Raw genomic sequence first — 17,439 nt, 5'->3', positions numbered from 1 at the left:
TGTCAGATTCGATGTAAATACTAACACCACCACACACACGCGCACACACATATACACCAACACCATCTCGGGTCATATTTAACAGGTCTATTTTTCGACACTGTTTTAACTTTAAGTACGTTTTATTGTTGTTTACACTGGCAACTTGATAAAAAGATATAAGGAACCCCCTTTCTTTTCTTTCTTTTTTTTTTAAGGTTTGCTGTGTCATAAACTAAAACTGTCAACAGTAACTATTTCCTTGAAAAACTTCAAAACAAGTAATAAAAAGCCAGAGGAAGGAAGAAAACAATTGTTAACCAGATATTTGCAGTCGGAAAAAAAAGAGCGAGAAAAAAGACGCTTTTTCACTTAGCATATACCAGCGTTCTGTTTTGCTAAGTTTTTTTTAAATACATTCATTCATTCAAAAAAAAAAAAAAAAAAAAAAAGGAAAAAAAAGACTACGAATTATTACTTTATTTTTTAAAAGTTTTTATAGAGTTTAATAAATCACGATTACGTCGATTTATTAATTTAAAATTAAAAAAAAAAAAAAAAAAAAATTGCGGATAACACGCTCACCGAAAGGACAGTAACCCTGAAAACGGATTTACATTTTTAAAACTTTTTAAAAATATATAACTTTTGGGCTCTTGGATAACAAATATTTTCAAATAACTTTAAACTTTCTCCTATTCTTTTTATTGTTTTTATTATTATTATAATTATTATATTTTTAACTATAAAACAATCAAAATGGTTTGTGGTCGATTTCTCCCACGTTTATTATGCAGCTCAGTAAGGACGATCATGCGACCCGTCATCGCATCAAGGGGATCGCACTCGGCAACCGATGCAAGTCTCTTCTTTCCAGATAATATTTCTCTTCCCATGTATATCCTTGGAGAAGTTTCCAAGTATGCCAATCAGATTGCTATGGTAAGTATGAAATGTGTCCAAAAAGTTCTTACAATGATTGTACTTTCGTTTTAGTATGGTTGGAAACTAAATTGTTTTGGTACTTTTGTCGGTTATGGCTGTGTTGTTGCGTTTTGTTTATTTGTTTTTTGTTTTGTTTTTTCTTAAGTAGGATTTTCAAGTTAAATTCAATTCTTACGATATCTTTCGTTTATTAAATTGATAGGTAAAAGTACAGACCAGTTTTTAAAAAAAGCACCTTATCTTAAACACCTCATCTAAGAGTGGGTTTTGTAAATAATAATAAGTTATTTCAGTACGGTCCGTATTTATTCAGCATACATGTCATTTTTTTGTTTGTTTTTAGATTTACAAAAAGATAAATTCGTAGATTAGCAGCTGACCTTTTGGCTAGGAGAAATGTATAGTATCTGTTCTGTTCCTGCACAATTTAATCTGTCCTCGCTCAGTAATGGAGAAATCCTTCTAGATTGAGGCAAATTTTACTCTTGTTCCAATTCAGAGTGCCTTGGAGATGGGGGATGGATTTTCTCCACATTAAAAATACTGTCTCACTCTGCCCTCGTAGAGAGAAGGGGATACTCTTAGCTACCCCTCTCATACACTAAACTTATTTTAGAATTTACAGTGGGGTGATAGTTTTTTTTAGATAAATATAGGAATACACTACAACAGAACACCGACCACTTTAATTTGTTTTTTTTTTTTTAAGATAATCGAGGTCGCTGGTAACGAATCTGATAAACAAACTCGTCGCAAATTTACCGTTTGCATGGTATTAACCCCTGAACCCAGGGATTATTTTCCGCTATTTTACAGCTTCCGCCGTTTACGCTATGCACGAGCGCGCGGTAATATAAACGACGGCTGTTGAATGTGCCTTCACGTAGCAAACTGCCTTTTCACATGAAAATCTTTTATGGAACATTTAAAATTATATGAAAAAGAAGAATGCCTTCGTTAACGCTTTTCTTGCATGCGTGCACGCGCGTAGTAAAGTAACTAGTCACATCGCGGAGGAATCTTTAGCGGACATTTGAAATAACAAGTTTAAAAAAAAACAAAAAAAACTTGGTTCATTTTTTTGTGTTGTTGCGTAGTTTTTAGGGCTTTTTAATTAATAAGTTTAATTAATAAGTTTTCACGAGCGGTTTACAAAAACATTTTTGTTTTTCGTGTTGTTTTTATTTATTTATTTTTTTTTTTTAGGTGGGATTCATTTCAATTAAAGAACTTGTATAATTTTTAACAGATGTTTCTGCAATTTAATTAACCGTTTTTCCGTAAGTAATAATACGCCGACATTAACCGAGCAGAAGAACCGTTTAATATTTCACACAAATTTTGTTTTCATTGGACGGGGAGGGGTCGATAAAAAGGGAGAATTAACCGAATTAACCGTTTTTCCATGAGTAACGAACGCGCCGACATTAACCGAGCAGAAGAACTGTCTAGTATTTCACACAAATTGTGTTTTATTGGGGAGGGGGGGGGGGCGCAATATAAACAAAATTTGTGTGAAATATTAGACGGTTCTTCTCCTGCTCAGTTAATATCGGCACGTTACTTACGGTTTATTAAACTGCAGAAGCACTTGTTAAAACTATACAAGTTATATAGTTAAATATCCTCCTAAAAAAAAAAAAAAAAAAAACGAAAAACATGTTTTTGCTAACCGCTCGTGAAAACTTATTTTTTTAGATCAATTAAAAAGCATTAAAAACTATATAACAACACAAAAAATTGGACCACATTTTTTAAAAAACTTATTTCAAATGTCCGCTAAAGAATCCTCCGCGATGTGACAAATCACTTTTCTACGCGCGAACGCATCATGTAAGAAAATCGTTAATGAAGGCAACGAAATAGTGCAAAATAGTCCTACGGTCCAGGAGGGGTTAATGCCATACAAACGGTAAATTTGCGACGTGTTTAAATAAATGCCAGATTCGTTTTCAACGGACCTCGGTAACCCAAACTAGAATGGTCAGCGTTCTGTTAAAATAAACTTTTACCGATAAAAGATACCGTGAAACTTGAATTTAACTTGAAATACTATAAAACTGTAAGTTCGAGTGACAAGATCGCTTAATAAAATAGACCCCCCACCCCACCCCCAAAAATCGCGTGGATTCCTCATAGTCATAAAACTTTGATTAACTGACCTAAAAAAGCTAACGTGACCCGGAAATGGGAAGGATGTAATTTTATGTTTAATTTATATGCGAAACTGATCCCTCATTTTAAATTCTAAATTAAAACAAATGTTTATTGTACTTTTTCTATCTGTCAGGTTTTTCAAGGCACGAGGAGGGGTAGTTTTGTAACTATTCTGTACTTTCACCTAACAATTCAATAAAAAGAAAAAGAAAGATATCGTAAAACTCGAATTTAACTTGAAAATACGATTTTTTTTTAAATAGCATGGTAACATAAGTGCATAAGCACCAAAAGATCAGAGTGAAAGTAATTTTATAGAACTTGATTCAAACTTAAATCTCCAATAATACCAAAAATTTTAAATCGTATTTTAATGAGTGATTTTTCTGACAAAGGGAGAAGAAAAAGCTGTATTCTAGGTTTGCAGTATTTTGCGTGAACAGTCGCCAGAGATGTCGGAAATTTTCTGTTTCTATGTCTATCTTTGTTGCCATGTCACTAGTAAGGGTGCTGGAAGTAAGCGTTTTATCTGTGCTGACGTTATCTGACCCGAACCTTGGATTAACTACTAAGGAGGCTGTTCTATCAGCAGGTGCAAAGTACTGGGGCTGCTGTATTGCCATTTGGTAAATGGATTCTAGACCCTGCAGTAGCTTCTGGTGGGGCTTCTCGATGCAATATTAGTGGGTAATTGTTATGGCTTTACCTTTTCATGTGCTACAAAAAAATATTTCTTCATTTCTATTTCTCTCTTATTTTCCCTCTCTGCCCTGCTTCAATCAAGTCAGTTGACCTAGTCCACAATTCCCAAAACTCCATCATGAAAAGTTTCAATAAAAAATACACGATTAAACCCGAATCTCCAACTTCTAACGAAAAACCCCACTACCATGTCTCCTTCTCGAACATCAGGGGTCTACGTTCTAACCTTCCAGAGGTTGAAACACAATTACAGGAGACTAAACTAGACATATTCTTTTTAAGTGAAACTGGCTATTTCCCTAGATGAGTTCGGAATTAAAGGATACTCTAATTTAACTTCCAAATCTGACCCCCAAGATCGCCATGGGCATGGAATATATGTCTATATAAAAGATGGGTTTCCATGTGGTAGAGACATCTCCAGAGAAGATCCTAACTTACCCTATATGTGCTTCCGGGTTGCACTTGCTCAAATTACTGCATTTATAATTGCTCTCTATCGCCCCCACAACAGCGAAGTTACTATCTTTAAAAGCATATCTGAGAAAATTGACAATGTTCCTATCTGCTTATCCTTCAGCTAACATTCATGTCTGTGGAGACTGTAATGTTCACAATGTGGAATGGTTAACTCACTCAAACAAGACCGATGATGAGGGGAGGTTCTGTCATGATTTCTCCATTGCTTATGACCTCACTCAGATTGTTCACGAACCCACTCGTGTGCCTTATACTGACAGCCAGTATGCAAGTCTCTTAGACCTTTTTCTAACAACTTGCCCTGAACTGTGTTCAGCTTCCGTTCTGTCTCGACTTGGATCTTCCGGCCACTCCGCTGTATCAGTTAAGATAAAAACGAAATGTAATAAATCCTCAGATGTACCTCTCCATCGTACACTATATCGATACTCTATGGCTGACTGGGATAGCTTCCATACATTTATATCAGATCTACCTCTGCGTTCCATGTTTAAAAAGGATGTGTCCTCTATAGTATCAGACCTGACAAAGTGGTTAATTGTAGGTATAGACTGTTTCATACCCTCAAAAAAATTCCAGCAAAAACCTAACAGCCAACCGTGGTTCTCTCCGGAATGTGCTGCTGCCATTGCGCACAGAAATCACTTTTTCCATTGCTTCCAACGTAATAGATGTACTGAGACTAAAGCTGCTTTCAGGACTGCCAACAACCACTGTAAAAAAGTAATAAAGAATGCAAGAGAGTTATATGCTCAGTCTGTTAAGTCCAAAGTAGCTGAGCAGTGGCTTGGTTCCCATCAGTTTGGGCAAATAGCTAACAGAATCCTGAACAGAAATGTGTGCTCTATCCCAACTATCATCAATGGACCTGAGGTAATCTCGTCAGCATCAGACAAAGCCAAACTCTTTGCCAAGAACTTTGCAGCTAATTCTACCCTTTCCTCCTGTATCAGAAAACACGCTATGTGATATACCAATATCTGTGTGTGATGTTGTCAAACTAATTAAAAACCTTGATTCCAGTAAAGCAACCGGCCCTAATGGTATTCCAATTATAGTACTCAAAAGACTTCAACCAGAACTAGCATCCATCCTTACAAAACTGTTTAAACGTTGCTTTAAGGAGAATTGCTTCCCATCATCCTGGAAAATCTCATCAGTATGCCCTGTATTTAAGAATTCAGGTGATCACTCATCTCTCTCAGTACAGGCTAATAAGTCTCCTGTGCGTCATGATTAAGTTGCTGGAATTTGTGTTAAATACAGAGGTAATCAACCATCTCAGCAAAAATAGCCTTCTTAGTGACATGTAATATGGTTTCCGTTCTGCTAGATCTACAGCAGATGTACTGTTATATCTCATAGGATTAGCAAATCTCTCAATGGAGGCTTCCTTTCTAGGGCAATTGCTCTTGACATATCAAAAGCCTTTGATAGGGTATGGCATAAAGGTTTACTTCACAAGATCTCCAGCTACAGTATAGCTGGAAATGTTTTTTCAATTATTAAATCATTTCTCTCTGATAGGTTCATAAGAGTAGTGGTTGATGGGCAGAAATCAGAAGCTCTTAGTATTAATGCTGGAGTCCCTCAGGGGTCCATTCTGGGCCCAACTCTCTTCCTGATCTACATTAATGATCTTCCAAATCACATCCTTACATCATTCGTAGGCATTTATGCTGATGACACTACTATCTATGGTAGCACATTTAAGACTGTAAATGAATAAGTTCTCTCCGATTCTCCCTCCTCTGATCTTGAGCATGTGGTACAATGGGGAAAGGAGTGGCTAATTACTTTTAATGCATCCAAAACCAAGCTTTTATCTTTACATCATCAACGCTCTGATCTCCATCTGGCATCAATTGAAATGAATGGCTCTTGTCTTGGGGAGATCTCATGTTTTGACAAGCTTCTGGGCTTGACTTTTACTCCTGATCTTAAGTGGAACACATACATTAAATCCGTTGCCAAGGCTGCTGGAAAAATGGTGGGATCCTTCTATCTATCCAGTAGATATATCACTGCTGATGCAATTCTCTATCTATATAAGAGCCAGGTACGTCCAAGGATAGAGTACTGTTACCAAATCTGGGCAGGAACTGCTAGAAAGGACTTGTCCTGCCTTGATAGAGTTCAAAATAGACTTCGTAGCCTCATAGGGGATATCCTTTTCTCTTCCCTGCAACCTCTTTCTCACAGAAGAAATGTTGCGAGTTTGTCTCTGCTTTATCATTATTTTCATGGCTAGTGCTTGGTTGAGCTCCAATGTATGGTCTCCCCTCGCCAAACTTTCACAAGAAACACCCGTCTAGCAGAAATCACTATCAATAATTTCCCCCACTCTTTATCTGTGCCTAAACCTAAATGTAGATTCCATGAGCAAAGCTTCTTTATTAGAACTACATGCCTATGGAATTGTCTTCCGTTTTCCTGCTTTCCAGCTGATTACAATATGGTTGTCTTCAAGTCTAATGTAAACAAGTTTTTTATGAGCCGTTCCATATAAGTTAACAAATTCACCAAATTTCCATTACTAACGATTACTATATTGTCCAATTTCTACTTTAGAACGATTACTATATTGTCCAATTTCTACTTTAGCCCTTATCCTCGAGTGGCCTCAAGACCTTGATAAGTGGTGATGCCCATGTAAAAAAAAAATACTATTTGTAACGGTTAACTTTTTTTTAGCAACAACGTATAGACGATGGGCCAGCCCCGATTTTCGTGTCATTCCGTCATTCCGTTGACACATCGCATAACCTATATGGAAAAATTTGACTTGTATTAGAGAGTTTTGAGGCCGCAGAGTCTAAATCTAAAAAGATCTCCAGCTGAACGATTAAGGTGTCCTATTTTTAGTCACATATAATGACAGTCAACTGGGTTTGGGCAGGTGTGGACAGGTTTGGGCACTATTTTTGTATAACTTATCGTTATGTAAGAAACATGTTTTAGAAATAGTAAAAAAAAAAAAAAAAAAAAGAAAAAAAAAAGCAATTTATAGTGAGTTGAATCGTATCAGAGAAACTTTAAATCAAGACATCATAATTTTGATCTCCGGTTACTTCAACTTTGTTGAGTAGAACCATGTTTGATTGAACTAATTATTATTTTAATTATAAAATTCCAAGGTTATTTATCTTCTCTCCACTGTAGCAAGTCGGGATAACATGGGAGTTAAATCGATGCTTGTTAAGATCGTCGACAGATCGATTTTTTAATGTTCTAAGCAAAAATAATATCACGTACTTAAACTGTCATGTTTAAAATAGTAATATATCAAAAAATAACGCAAATTCATTGAGTAGAAAGTTATTTAGGTAAAAGACTATGGAAAATCAGGTAAAATTGCATATTTTTTTAGATGTTATAAAATAGATAATGAAGAGACAGGGGACATAACTCGGAGTGCAAAATTTAGATTACACTGACATTTGTAGTCTATAGCAATAGACTTCTTTTTTTTCTTCTTTTTTTTACTGAAAACAGAATAACAGTTGTTCTACTTGATGAATTTTCATAATGTTTTGATATATTACTATTTTAGACATGATAATTAAGTATGTAGGGATGTTGTCGGGTCCGGCAGCTTTCATTTGGCACATTTGTTTTATAGTGCTCTTCGAAGGTTGGTAGAAGAGACATCCATAGGTGGGGTGAATGCTGTAGCATATTCCTGAAAAAGTCCTGATCGGCTCAGGAGTCGCTATTGAGTACAGTGTTGAAGTCTTCAACCCATCTGTTCTGTATGTCGATTTCTTCTGTCAGGATAGTGTTGGTTGCTGACATGAGTCCCTGCAGCAGAGCGTTTTTGTTCAAAGATTTTCTTAGTACCAGTAAAAAAGTTTCTGAGGTCCCTTCTGTCTGCGAAACTTTGCCGGTTTTTGGCAGTTTGTTGTCACCACTCGTTTTGTATTTCCCAAAGCTTTTGTTTGAGTATATTTAGCTCCTCACACAAGGGGGTCTTTCTGTGAAGACACACCTCCACTCTCTCATATTAAAAGCAAGGGAAGAAAAACATGTCCCCTGTGACTGGAAAGATGCTCTCCTTGTTACCGTCTTCAAAAAGGGAGATAGAAGAGAATGTGGGAATTATAGAGGGATTTCGCTACTATCAATAGCAAGGAAGATTCTGGCCTATATACTTTTAAACCAACTACAGAACATAGCCTAAGATATCCTGCCTAAATCCCACTGTGGTTTCTACCCATCCAGAGGAACCATTGACATGATTTTCTGTGCCCGCCAACTACAGGAAAAATCAAAAGAACAACAAAAACCCATACTCCTAACATTCTACGACATTGAGAAAGCGTATGACAGTATTCCAAGAACAGCAATGTGGTCAGTCCTAGATCGGTTTGGAGTCCCTGAACCATTTGTGGATATGATCAAAGCCCTGCACGACCAGATGTCAGCTAAAGTGATCCCATAAAGTAACCTGTCAAAGCCCTTCTCGATCATTTGCGGGCTTAAACAGGGCTGTGTGCTGGCACCGACATTGTTCTCCCTCTATCTCACAGTCATGATATTCCAAGTCCTTCAAAGCAACCCTGGGATAGATATCGAGTTCAGGTTTGATGGAGGAATTTTCAAACTGGCCAAATTAAAATCAAGACGAATGACCAACACCAAAATGACTGAACTGCAATATGCAGACGACAAAGCTGTCATAGCCCAATCCCCAGATGAACTCCAGCAGTCTATGGACAATTTTCTTGCCGCATACTCATACTTTGTTCTAACAGTTAACAAAACCAAGACCAAAATACTGGCCCAACCACTGCCAGGGGAAGTTGTTCATCACCATGGATGGCACCACCATAGAATGCGTCGAACATTTCCAATACCTGGGCAGCATTCTTTCCATTCAAGCTAACTGCTCAAAAGAAATCGAAAACCGACTACAGGCAGCCACACCACTTTTGGAAGACTGTCCACCAGGATCTTCAAGAATAAGGATCTAACCATCCAGACTAAGGTGATGGTATACAACACCATAGTTTTCTCCACCCTATTATATGTATGTAAGACCTGGACCATCTACAGTAAAGACCTTAAAAACTTGAACAGTTCCACCAGAGAAAACTGCAGACCATCATGCAGTTTAAGTGGGACGATTATGTGTCCAACATAACTGTTCTCAAGAGAGCCAACGTTACCAGCATTGAGGCCCTGATCATGAAACACTGACTGAGATGGTCTGGCCATGTGGCTCGCATGGAGGACACTAGACTGCTGAAACAAGTGCTCTTCAGTCAACTAAATGAGGCTGCCCGCTACTTAGATTCAAAGATTAGCTGAAGAAATCTCTAGGTGAGGCCAATACCAATATAGATCCAAATACCTTTTGAAGCCTCATCAAACAACAGACATGAATGGAGGAACAAAGTCGAAGTGGGTACAAGCCAATTTGAAGAAAATAGAAGAGCCAATCTAATAACCAAATGGCAACAAAGGACCCTCAGAGCCAACCAACTGCAACCCCCCCCCACACACACAATACTATGTGGCCAATGCCCCTGACTATTCAGAGCCCAAATTGTTTTTTTCCAGCCACAATAGGACTCCCCAATCTTGATAATGAGTAAAATTCTTATGAAACTCATAAAGCTTTCTCCTCTGCTTCTTTTCTGTATTGGACTTAGGAACTATGATATTTGGACATGAATGCATGCCGATGACGAATTAAGTATGTAATATTATTTTTGCTTAAAACGATATTTTTCAAAACATTGATCTGTCGACTCTATCTTAAACACCCCTAAATCCCTCCACCCCACCTCCAAGTGAGGGGTTGAGAGATGTGAGATGCACTTAATTATATTAATAGTAAATGAAAACGTATCATGGAAGGCAAAACAAAATTTTTTTATCTTAAGTATAGATCATTGGTTAGCCGACTAGGTTATTAAGATTATTTGTCAAGGCTTTGATCCTCTTCTGTCAAAAAGTGTCAAGTAGCACTAGTTGTAATGCACAAGAAAAATGTGTGAGGATAGGGTCACTGGCTTAGTAAGAAAATTGGTAGTGATGTAAGTCTCGGTGGTCCTTCCATTAAAACAACGAAAGAGTTTATTTTGGTGGCAGAAAGTTGGATGGTGTTCATCAGGAAAATGAAGAGGTTGGGCTGTCGCAGGTCAGCCAACAGTTATCTGCAAGCGAAAATCATTGATGGGAAAACGTTCAGTGGACAGGAGAAAGAAAGAGAGAGGCTGTTTCTCTTTTATGCTTCTTGGGTTCTCTCTGCTGACTGACCATGATTCCCAAAGGGGCTAAAGAAGTTCCTTAGGGGACAGATGAAATTTTGCACCTTGCAAGCTGATTGGTCAGTGTGCGATCAGAATTGTTTTGTAAGGACATTAATTTACAAGAGAAAATAAATCTTTGTTTTATTCATGAATGGGCACTTTGCTCTTTTCCTTTATCGGACATGCCAGCATTTCTATCAAACACTTCGGCCTGAGCTGACACTGATAAAACAATTCCTCCTTCTGAATCCAACACATCAGGTCAGAGGATTTGGCAAATGCACTATATTTGTCCAGCATAGAGGTTGTCCTTGGTATGGATAGTTATCTAGAGTGTTCATCCTCCTGGATTAACCATTGCAGAAACATGGATGTCTTGAATCTCAGGAAGATTGGCTGGCCAAGAAAAACTTGGCAGCAAGTAAATTAGACAAGATCGCACAGAGTGGAATTTGGAGACAATTAACTCATTGAATTGTGAGAATTGGAGAGTGAGCTTCCATAGTATCGGAAAACGTCTGATCTCTGAACAAGAGATAAGTTGCAGTACTTATGCACTTATTGTACCATGCTGAAATAACAATGTTATTATTTAGAAACCCATTCTTAACATGAAGAGGAGAGGGTGTTTTGTAACATTTCTGTACTTTCACCTAACAATTTAATAAAAAAAGAGGTATCATAAAACTTGAATTCAACTTAAAAATTTTATTAAAAAATAGCACCAAAGTGACATCAAATGAATAAAAGAAATATGAAGAAAAAAAAAAGAAAAGAGGTAATGCCTGGGAGGATGTCCTCATAGGACCTAATAGAACCATATATCATTCTGATTTAAAGATCGGGTACTCAGCAGACCAGACCCCTCTGTCAAAATGTTGTAGACAAGAAGGTCGCAAAGAGTAACATATCCCAAAATTACGAAAAACGATAAGATAGAAAAATAATTATTAATGAAAAACAGTTTTCAATAAAGGTTATATGAAGAACAAATGTGTCCGACATTTTGAAATGCGTTTGACATAAGCAAAAGGGCAAATAACTCAATTCTCAGAAATTCAGAACTTAATTATCTCCCCTGTGATTTTTTTTTTTTTTTTTTTATTCAGCCAAATCTAGTAAAATCACTTGATTTCACAAATTTCTTTTTTCATTAATAATTTTTCTATCTCATCGTTTTTCGTAATTTTTGGATATGTTACTCTTTGCAATATGACAATTACATAAGTATCATTAGTTTTATTTCAAATTCAGTATTTCTAATTTTGCTCTTATGATGGGGTAGCTTATTATGTTCGTTCATCTTGTACATCAATTTTTAATTCATTGGAAAGTTCTCGTGTCTCAAATTTAATGTTTAAGTTTAAAGGGACTTAATGATGAAGAATCAAATTCTCTGCAAGTTTTATATATTTAAGTTTTCAAATGGGAGGTTGTATCTACATTGTCTTCTAAAACCCCTTTAAAATACTCTAACAAAACTGAAATTTAAAAGATATTTATTAATTGTTGTTTAATACCTATTGTTAAAATTTCACACAACTTCAGTATGACTAGACAATATGTACGCATGTAGAATCCGAGCTGGGTATATTTACTGATGACCCTGTACTCTATCCTCGATAGATGAGACAAATGCACACATCCAAGGCTGAATCCTTAGAAACTCACCTTCAGTTTGTCATGAGATGTGGCCATAAATGGATGCTTACATTTCATGCTACTAAGACAAAGCTTCTTTCCGTTAACAATTATAAAAAATCTTTCGAACCATGGCACCTTCGACAAACCCGACAGGCTGCTAAATCCCACCCCATCATTCAAACTCGTCGTCCCAACATTCATGGCTAACTTGAATTGTATTAAACACATAAAAGATACTACCAAGTCTGGTGTAAGGAAGGTGGGCTCCTAGTACCGAGCTATAAAAACTTCTTGCACCTGTCGCATCTGCTATATCTTTACCATGTCACTGTTTGACCATGCATTGAGTATTGTTGCCCCACCTGGGCTGGTGCACCAAACAAATCTCTCCCTTTGGACATGGTCTACCAAGCTTCAGCCCCTGTCCCATCGCCACAATGTTGCATTCCTGTGCTTGTTTTACGAGCACTGATGGAATGCGCTCCAACAAACTTTGCTGCACTCGTGCACTTTTGATGTAAATACCCTCAATGAAGCCGTCAATCAGCAAAATCCCACCCTTTCACGATAGACATCCTTAGATGCCAGAAAGTTTTCTACTTCAATAGCTTTTCTCAAAGTACTTGCCTTTAAAATTCTCTCTCTGCTCCCAGTTTCCTTGACCTAGCTGTATTAACATGCATAAATTCAAATCTAATATGAACAAATATCTTGCTACACAACTTTTCATTTAGAATGCTCCTTAAATCTGGCCCCAAAGTTTTAAGTAGACCCTTATTGTCTCGAAGGCAATATGCTTTGTAAGGGATGAATATTATTGAGTAGTATAAGTTGGTGATTTCACTTACCAGACAGCTTAATTCAAGAAGGTCGGGGCATGTTTTATTCGTTCACATACCAACTGTTTTGCTATATCACAGCTCTTCAATGTGACTTGCTGATATCTATATATGTAGCATCTGAGACGATTATATTTGTTGACGGCACTTTACTCTATTCTCAATATATGGGCAAAACAAATGCACACATGTCCAATTCAATGGCTGAATCCTTAGAAACAGACTCCAGTCTGTAGCGAAATGGCACCAAAAATTTAAATGTAATGTAAACGAGTATATCGCTACACCACTCTCTGTTTAGTATGCTCCAAAAATTTGAACCCAAATTTCACACTAGTCCCTTATGTCTCAAACCATATGCTTTGTTTGCAGTGAATATATATGTATATATATATATATTCAAAGCAATGGATCCAAAAATTTAATATATGGTATAACAGAGGGGGGGGGGACACACTTCCTGAAGAAGAATCTTTTACGATTCAAATTCAAAAGAATTTAATTTTAATGAACAATTATGTTTCTTTATAAAAAAATAAAAATCTTACACTTGTCTAATTTAAAAAAAACTTTAAATTTAAATTATTATATAAACTGTACTTTTTAAACTGTGGACTAAGAATTGACACAAACACATGAAATGATGACGTTGCTGATGTCTACAAAGCTGATGTTTTACACAATGCTGTGGAGATGCTTAGTGAACTTTATATATAATTTTATTGTTGGTATGATTAATTGGAATTGAAATATCAGAACTTTTAAGGGTATCTGCATTGGAATCTAAAAAAAAAAATGTACCTATTTCTCCAATTTAAAAAACGATTCTTTTAATTATTTACCTTTTGTTTTTTTGTTTTTTTATCTAAAACATAATGCTACATTTCTTGCACCAATGATGAAATGATAAATATTAATTGATTTTAAAGTATCAAAAAAATTAAAAATCTATAGGTAAACTCCGCAAGTGTATTTTTACATTTGCGAAAATATGTGCACATATTACATAGTTTTTTTTACGGTAATCTGAAAAATAATAATTTACAAAAAAAAAAAAACAGCAACTATACAACTAAATATTTAGAGATTTTAAAAGAATCAAATCAGAAATTTAAAACGGAATTGGTAATTGTATCAGAATCTGGAAAAATATTTGAATCGTCCCATCACTATTATATAAAAGAAAGAAAAAGAATCGCATTTGGATTTAGATTCAAATAAATCAAATGATATTTATTAATAACGATGACTGATTTTGTCAATCGAAATAAGTGACCTGAACAGAATGCATAAAAATAAAAATACCATTTTCATTTTGACATAATTTTCTTTTTTCTCTTTGTTTTAAAATTTAGGTTGGTCATTAAATTTATATGCTTTTTTTAATTAGAAGCGACTTTTGGTCGAGTTTAAAGTTCATTAAGAATGACCTTATTATCTGGTTTATTTTGTTTGGCATAGCAACAAAAGTAAATGCTAATCTAAGGAATGGCCAGTTCTTATCAAATAATTTTGTTGCTGTCCGCAGATGTGCCAGAAATAAATAGGTATTCTTATTATCATTAATAACAAATAATGCTGTTAGAGGGTCCTGATCGACCTAGGCAATCTTTGTCTTACATAGAATAATAAAAATGTTTTGATTTGAAATTTAAACATTTCACGTCATAAATTTTTAAATTCATTGAATGACTAAAATTATATATATATATATATATATATATATATATATATATATATATATACATATATATATATATATATATATATATAGTATAATAATTATTAAATACCCACAAACATTAGTGTTTTATCCTTTCATCAGTGCAGGGTGTCATGATTAACTGGTCAATAGATTTGAACTCGGCAACGAAGCCATTCCTGACTCCATTAGCGAGGACCTAATTCATTCAGCCATCTTTAACCGTGAGAAATATTGTTGAAATTTAAAATTAAAAAAAAAAAATGTTTTTAACGTCTGTCAGAGTGATCTAAGCATTATATGATGATCTGTGCATGCAAGCTAAATTGACCGACTTTATTTCAACTGTAAAGTGCTCAACGATAAGAAACGAATTTCTAAAAGGGGCTGACATAATTATTTACTATAATAATTATTAAATACCTACAGACACTAGTGTTTCATTCTTTCGGGAATAATCAGTGCAGGGTGTCACGATTAACATGATTACACACACACACATATATATATATATATATATATATATATATATATATATATATAAACAATTAAATTTCTTGAATCTTTATTCCTTTCAACCCTAGATCTTTTATAACTAAATAATCAATATTTCTGAAACATTTATAGCCAACATCAGTTATCATGATAAAATAGTATTTTAGAACTTGTTCGTGGTTAAAGTTGATATTTTCTGATATATATATGTGTGTGTAGATATATATATATATATATATATATATATATATATATATATATCAGAAAATATCAACTTTAACCACAAACAATATATATATCTATATATATATATATATATTATATGTATATATATGATAATATAAAACAATTTTTTATATCGTTCAGATCGATTTTTTTGAGAATCAATTTCCAAACAAAATGAAGCTCAATATTTAATCGTTTATTTAATAGTTATTTAAAAAAGAAATTAATTGCAATAGTCATAAATAAATAAAATGACAGATCATAGTTATATCATAATGTGATTGATGTCAATTTTGGAGCAAAGAAAGCTTACATTCGTTTCTGCAAAAATTTAGAGCATACTTGAACAAATTCCACTCTCAACATGAATATCCCATCTTCATTTGCCAAATGAAAATTATACAATGTCAAAGTGAAAATTAGTGCAGAAAAGTTTCCACAAATTTCTATAAAAGTACCAGGGACGTCAATGGCGACATGAAGGTAACCCAGGCTAAAACTTAATTCTCAAAAAATTCCAAAGTCAAAAGTCCAGAATAAACGTTGGATACACATCAAAAAGGTTCATCAAACAAGTTCCCAAAAATTCAAGGCATTGGTTAAGAAATCATCAAAAGGAATTCTTCCATATGGCAGATTTTTTTAAATTATATATATACTAGCCATACCTGGCCACACATTGCTGTGACTCCATTTGTGTAAATGGAACCCCCCACCACCACCAAAAAAAAAGACAAAATTCTTTTCATTTTATTTTTTTAAGAAAGGATTAGTGTGCCAAACCTTTTTTTTTTTGCTTATAGAAAATATCTGTAAGTTAATTAATAAAGAAAACAGTTTATGTATTTATTCATTTGTGGACTGTTATCCTCATCTCCTATAGTTGTTGTTTCATGACCATCTGTGAATACATAAGTAAATGCGGAATGAAAATTAGGTAGATGATTTTTTTTTTTTTGCTTTTGTGATAGCAATTTATTGTATCAAGCTGCATGGTAAAACAAATACATGTACACAGAAACATGCAAGAAAAAGAGAGAAGAGTGAGTGAGGGAGAGAAGAAGAGTTGGGAAAAATATATACAGAAGGAGGGAAAGAGAGAGGAAATAAAAACTGTTTTAGATGGTGTTGACGCCATAAAATGTTGGAGGGGGGGGTCGCAGAAGAAAAAAATGTAAAAAGCAAGCTAGAGAGAGAGATGGATATATATAAATAAATAGAGAGAGAAAGAGAGAGAGAGGAGATAAAAAATGTTGTAGATAATGTTGACACCGTAAAATGTTTTTTTTTTTTATTTCGGTAGAAATAATTGTAAAAAGCAAGCGATAGAGAGAGGAAATAAAAAAATGGTGTCGATAATGTTGACACCATATAATGTCACTTGTTCTAGCTCTCTTTCATAGTTGAAAACCTATGCGGACAAGATAAGTAACATGATTAAAATCTAGTTAATCATAGGAAAATATGTAAGTAATTTAAATCACCCACATTAAAGGTAAATGTTAAAAAAAAGTAAGACAAAGATAATGAAAAAACGCCCAGTAATAAAAAAAAAAGTAAAAGAAAACGAAAAGAAATGGCATTGTGTTAGGTTCACTAAGCTGCTCTGAAATCGAAAAATAAACAATGGTACCTGTACATTTTTTCTTTTTTTTCAGGGTTTGTTTTTTGGAGGGGAGGGGGATAGTGCTGTGTTGTTAATGTGTGCATAGGTAAGTATAAAGTTATCAGTATTTAATTTTCTACTTATGAGCGGTTATTATGTTTGTGCTTGGTTTATTTTTTAAAAGCGATAGCCTCTTGTAGAGAGTGTCACAATATTAGAAAAGTTCTGGAGCATTCGTTTATGTATTAAGAGGTAGATTCCAGAATAATCAAATTGTCAGCTCTCAGCCAATGAGAATGGATGGAATTTAAGAGAGAATTTAAAATTTGAATCAGGAAATGGAAAGATTATGTCTATGAGTTTATGATCCAGTTACGAAGGGTGTAAGCAGAATATCTGTAGAATGTG

At 34.8% G+C, this 17,439-nt stretch overlaps 1 protein-coding gene across 1 annotated transcript in view; it reads left to right on the top strand.

The window, feature by feature from the left end:
- The first annotated feature begins 599 nt into the window (after window positions 1-599).
- LOC145260489 (uncharacterized) overlaps window positions 600-17,439 on the top strand; it is a 55,662-nt gene continuing 38,822 nt past the window's right edge. Inside the window, exon 1 of the mRNA XM_080118600.1 lies at window positions 600-921. Coding sequence (XP_079974726.1) covers window positions 739-921 — 183 coding nt within the window. The 5' untranslated portion in view covers window positions 600-738. The remainder of the gene's footprint in view (window positions 922-17,439) is intronic.

This window comes from Euprymna scolopes, chromosome 36 (assembly GCF_053919585.1).
Source record: "Euprymna scolopes isolate OS-2025 chromosome 36, ASM5391958v1, whole genome shotgun sequence".
NCBI classification, from domain to species: Eukaryota; Metazoa; Mollusca; class Cephalopoda; order Sepiida; family Sepiolidae; genus Euprymna; species Euprymna scolopes.
Note: the sequence above shows the minus strand (reverse complement) of the source record. Positions and strands in the feature narration are given on the sequence as shown.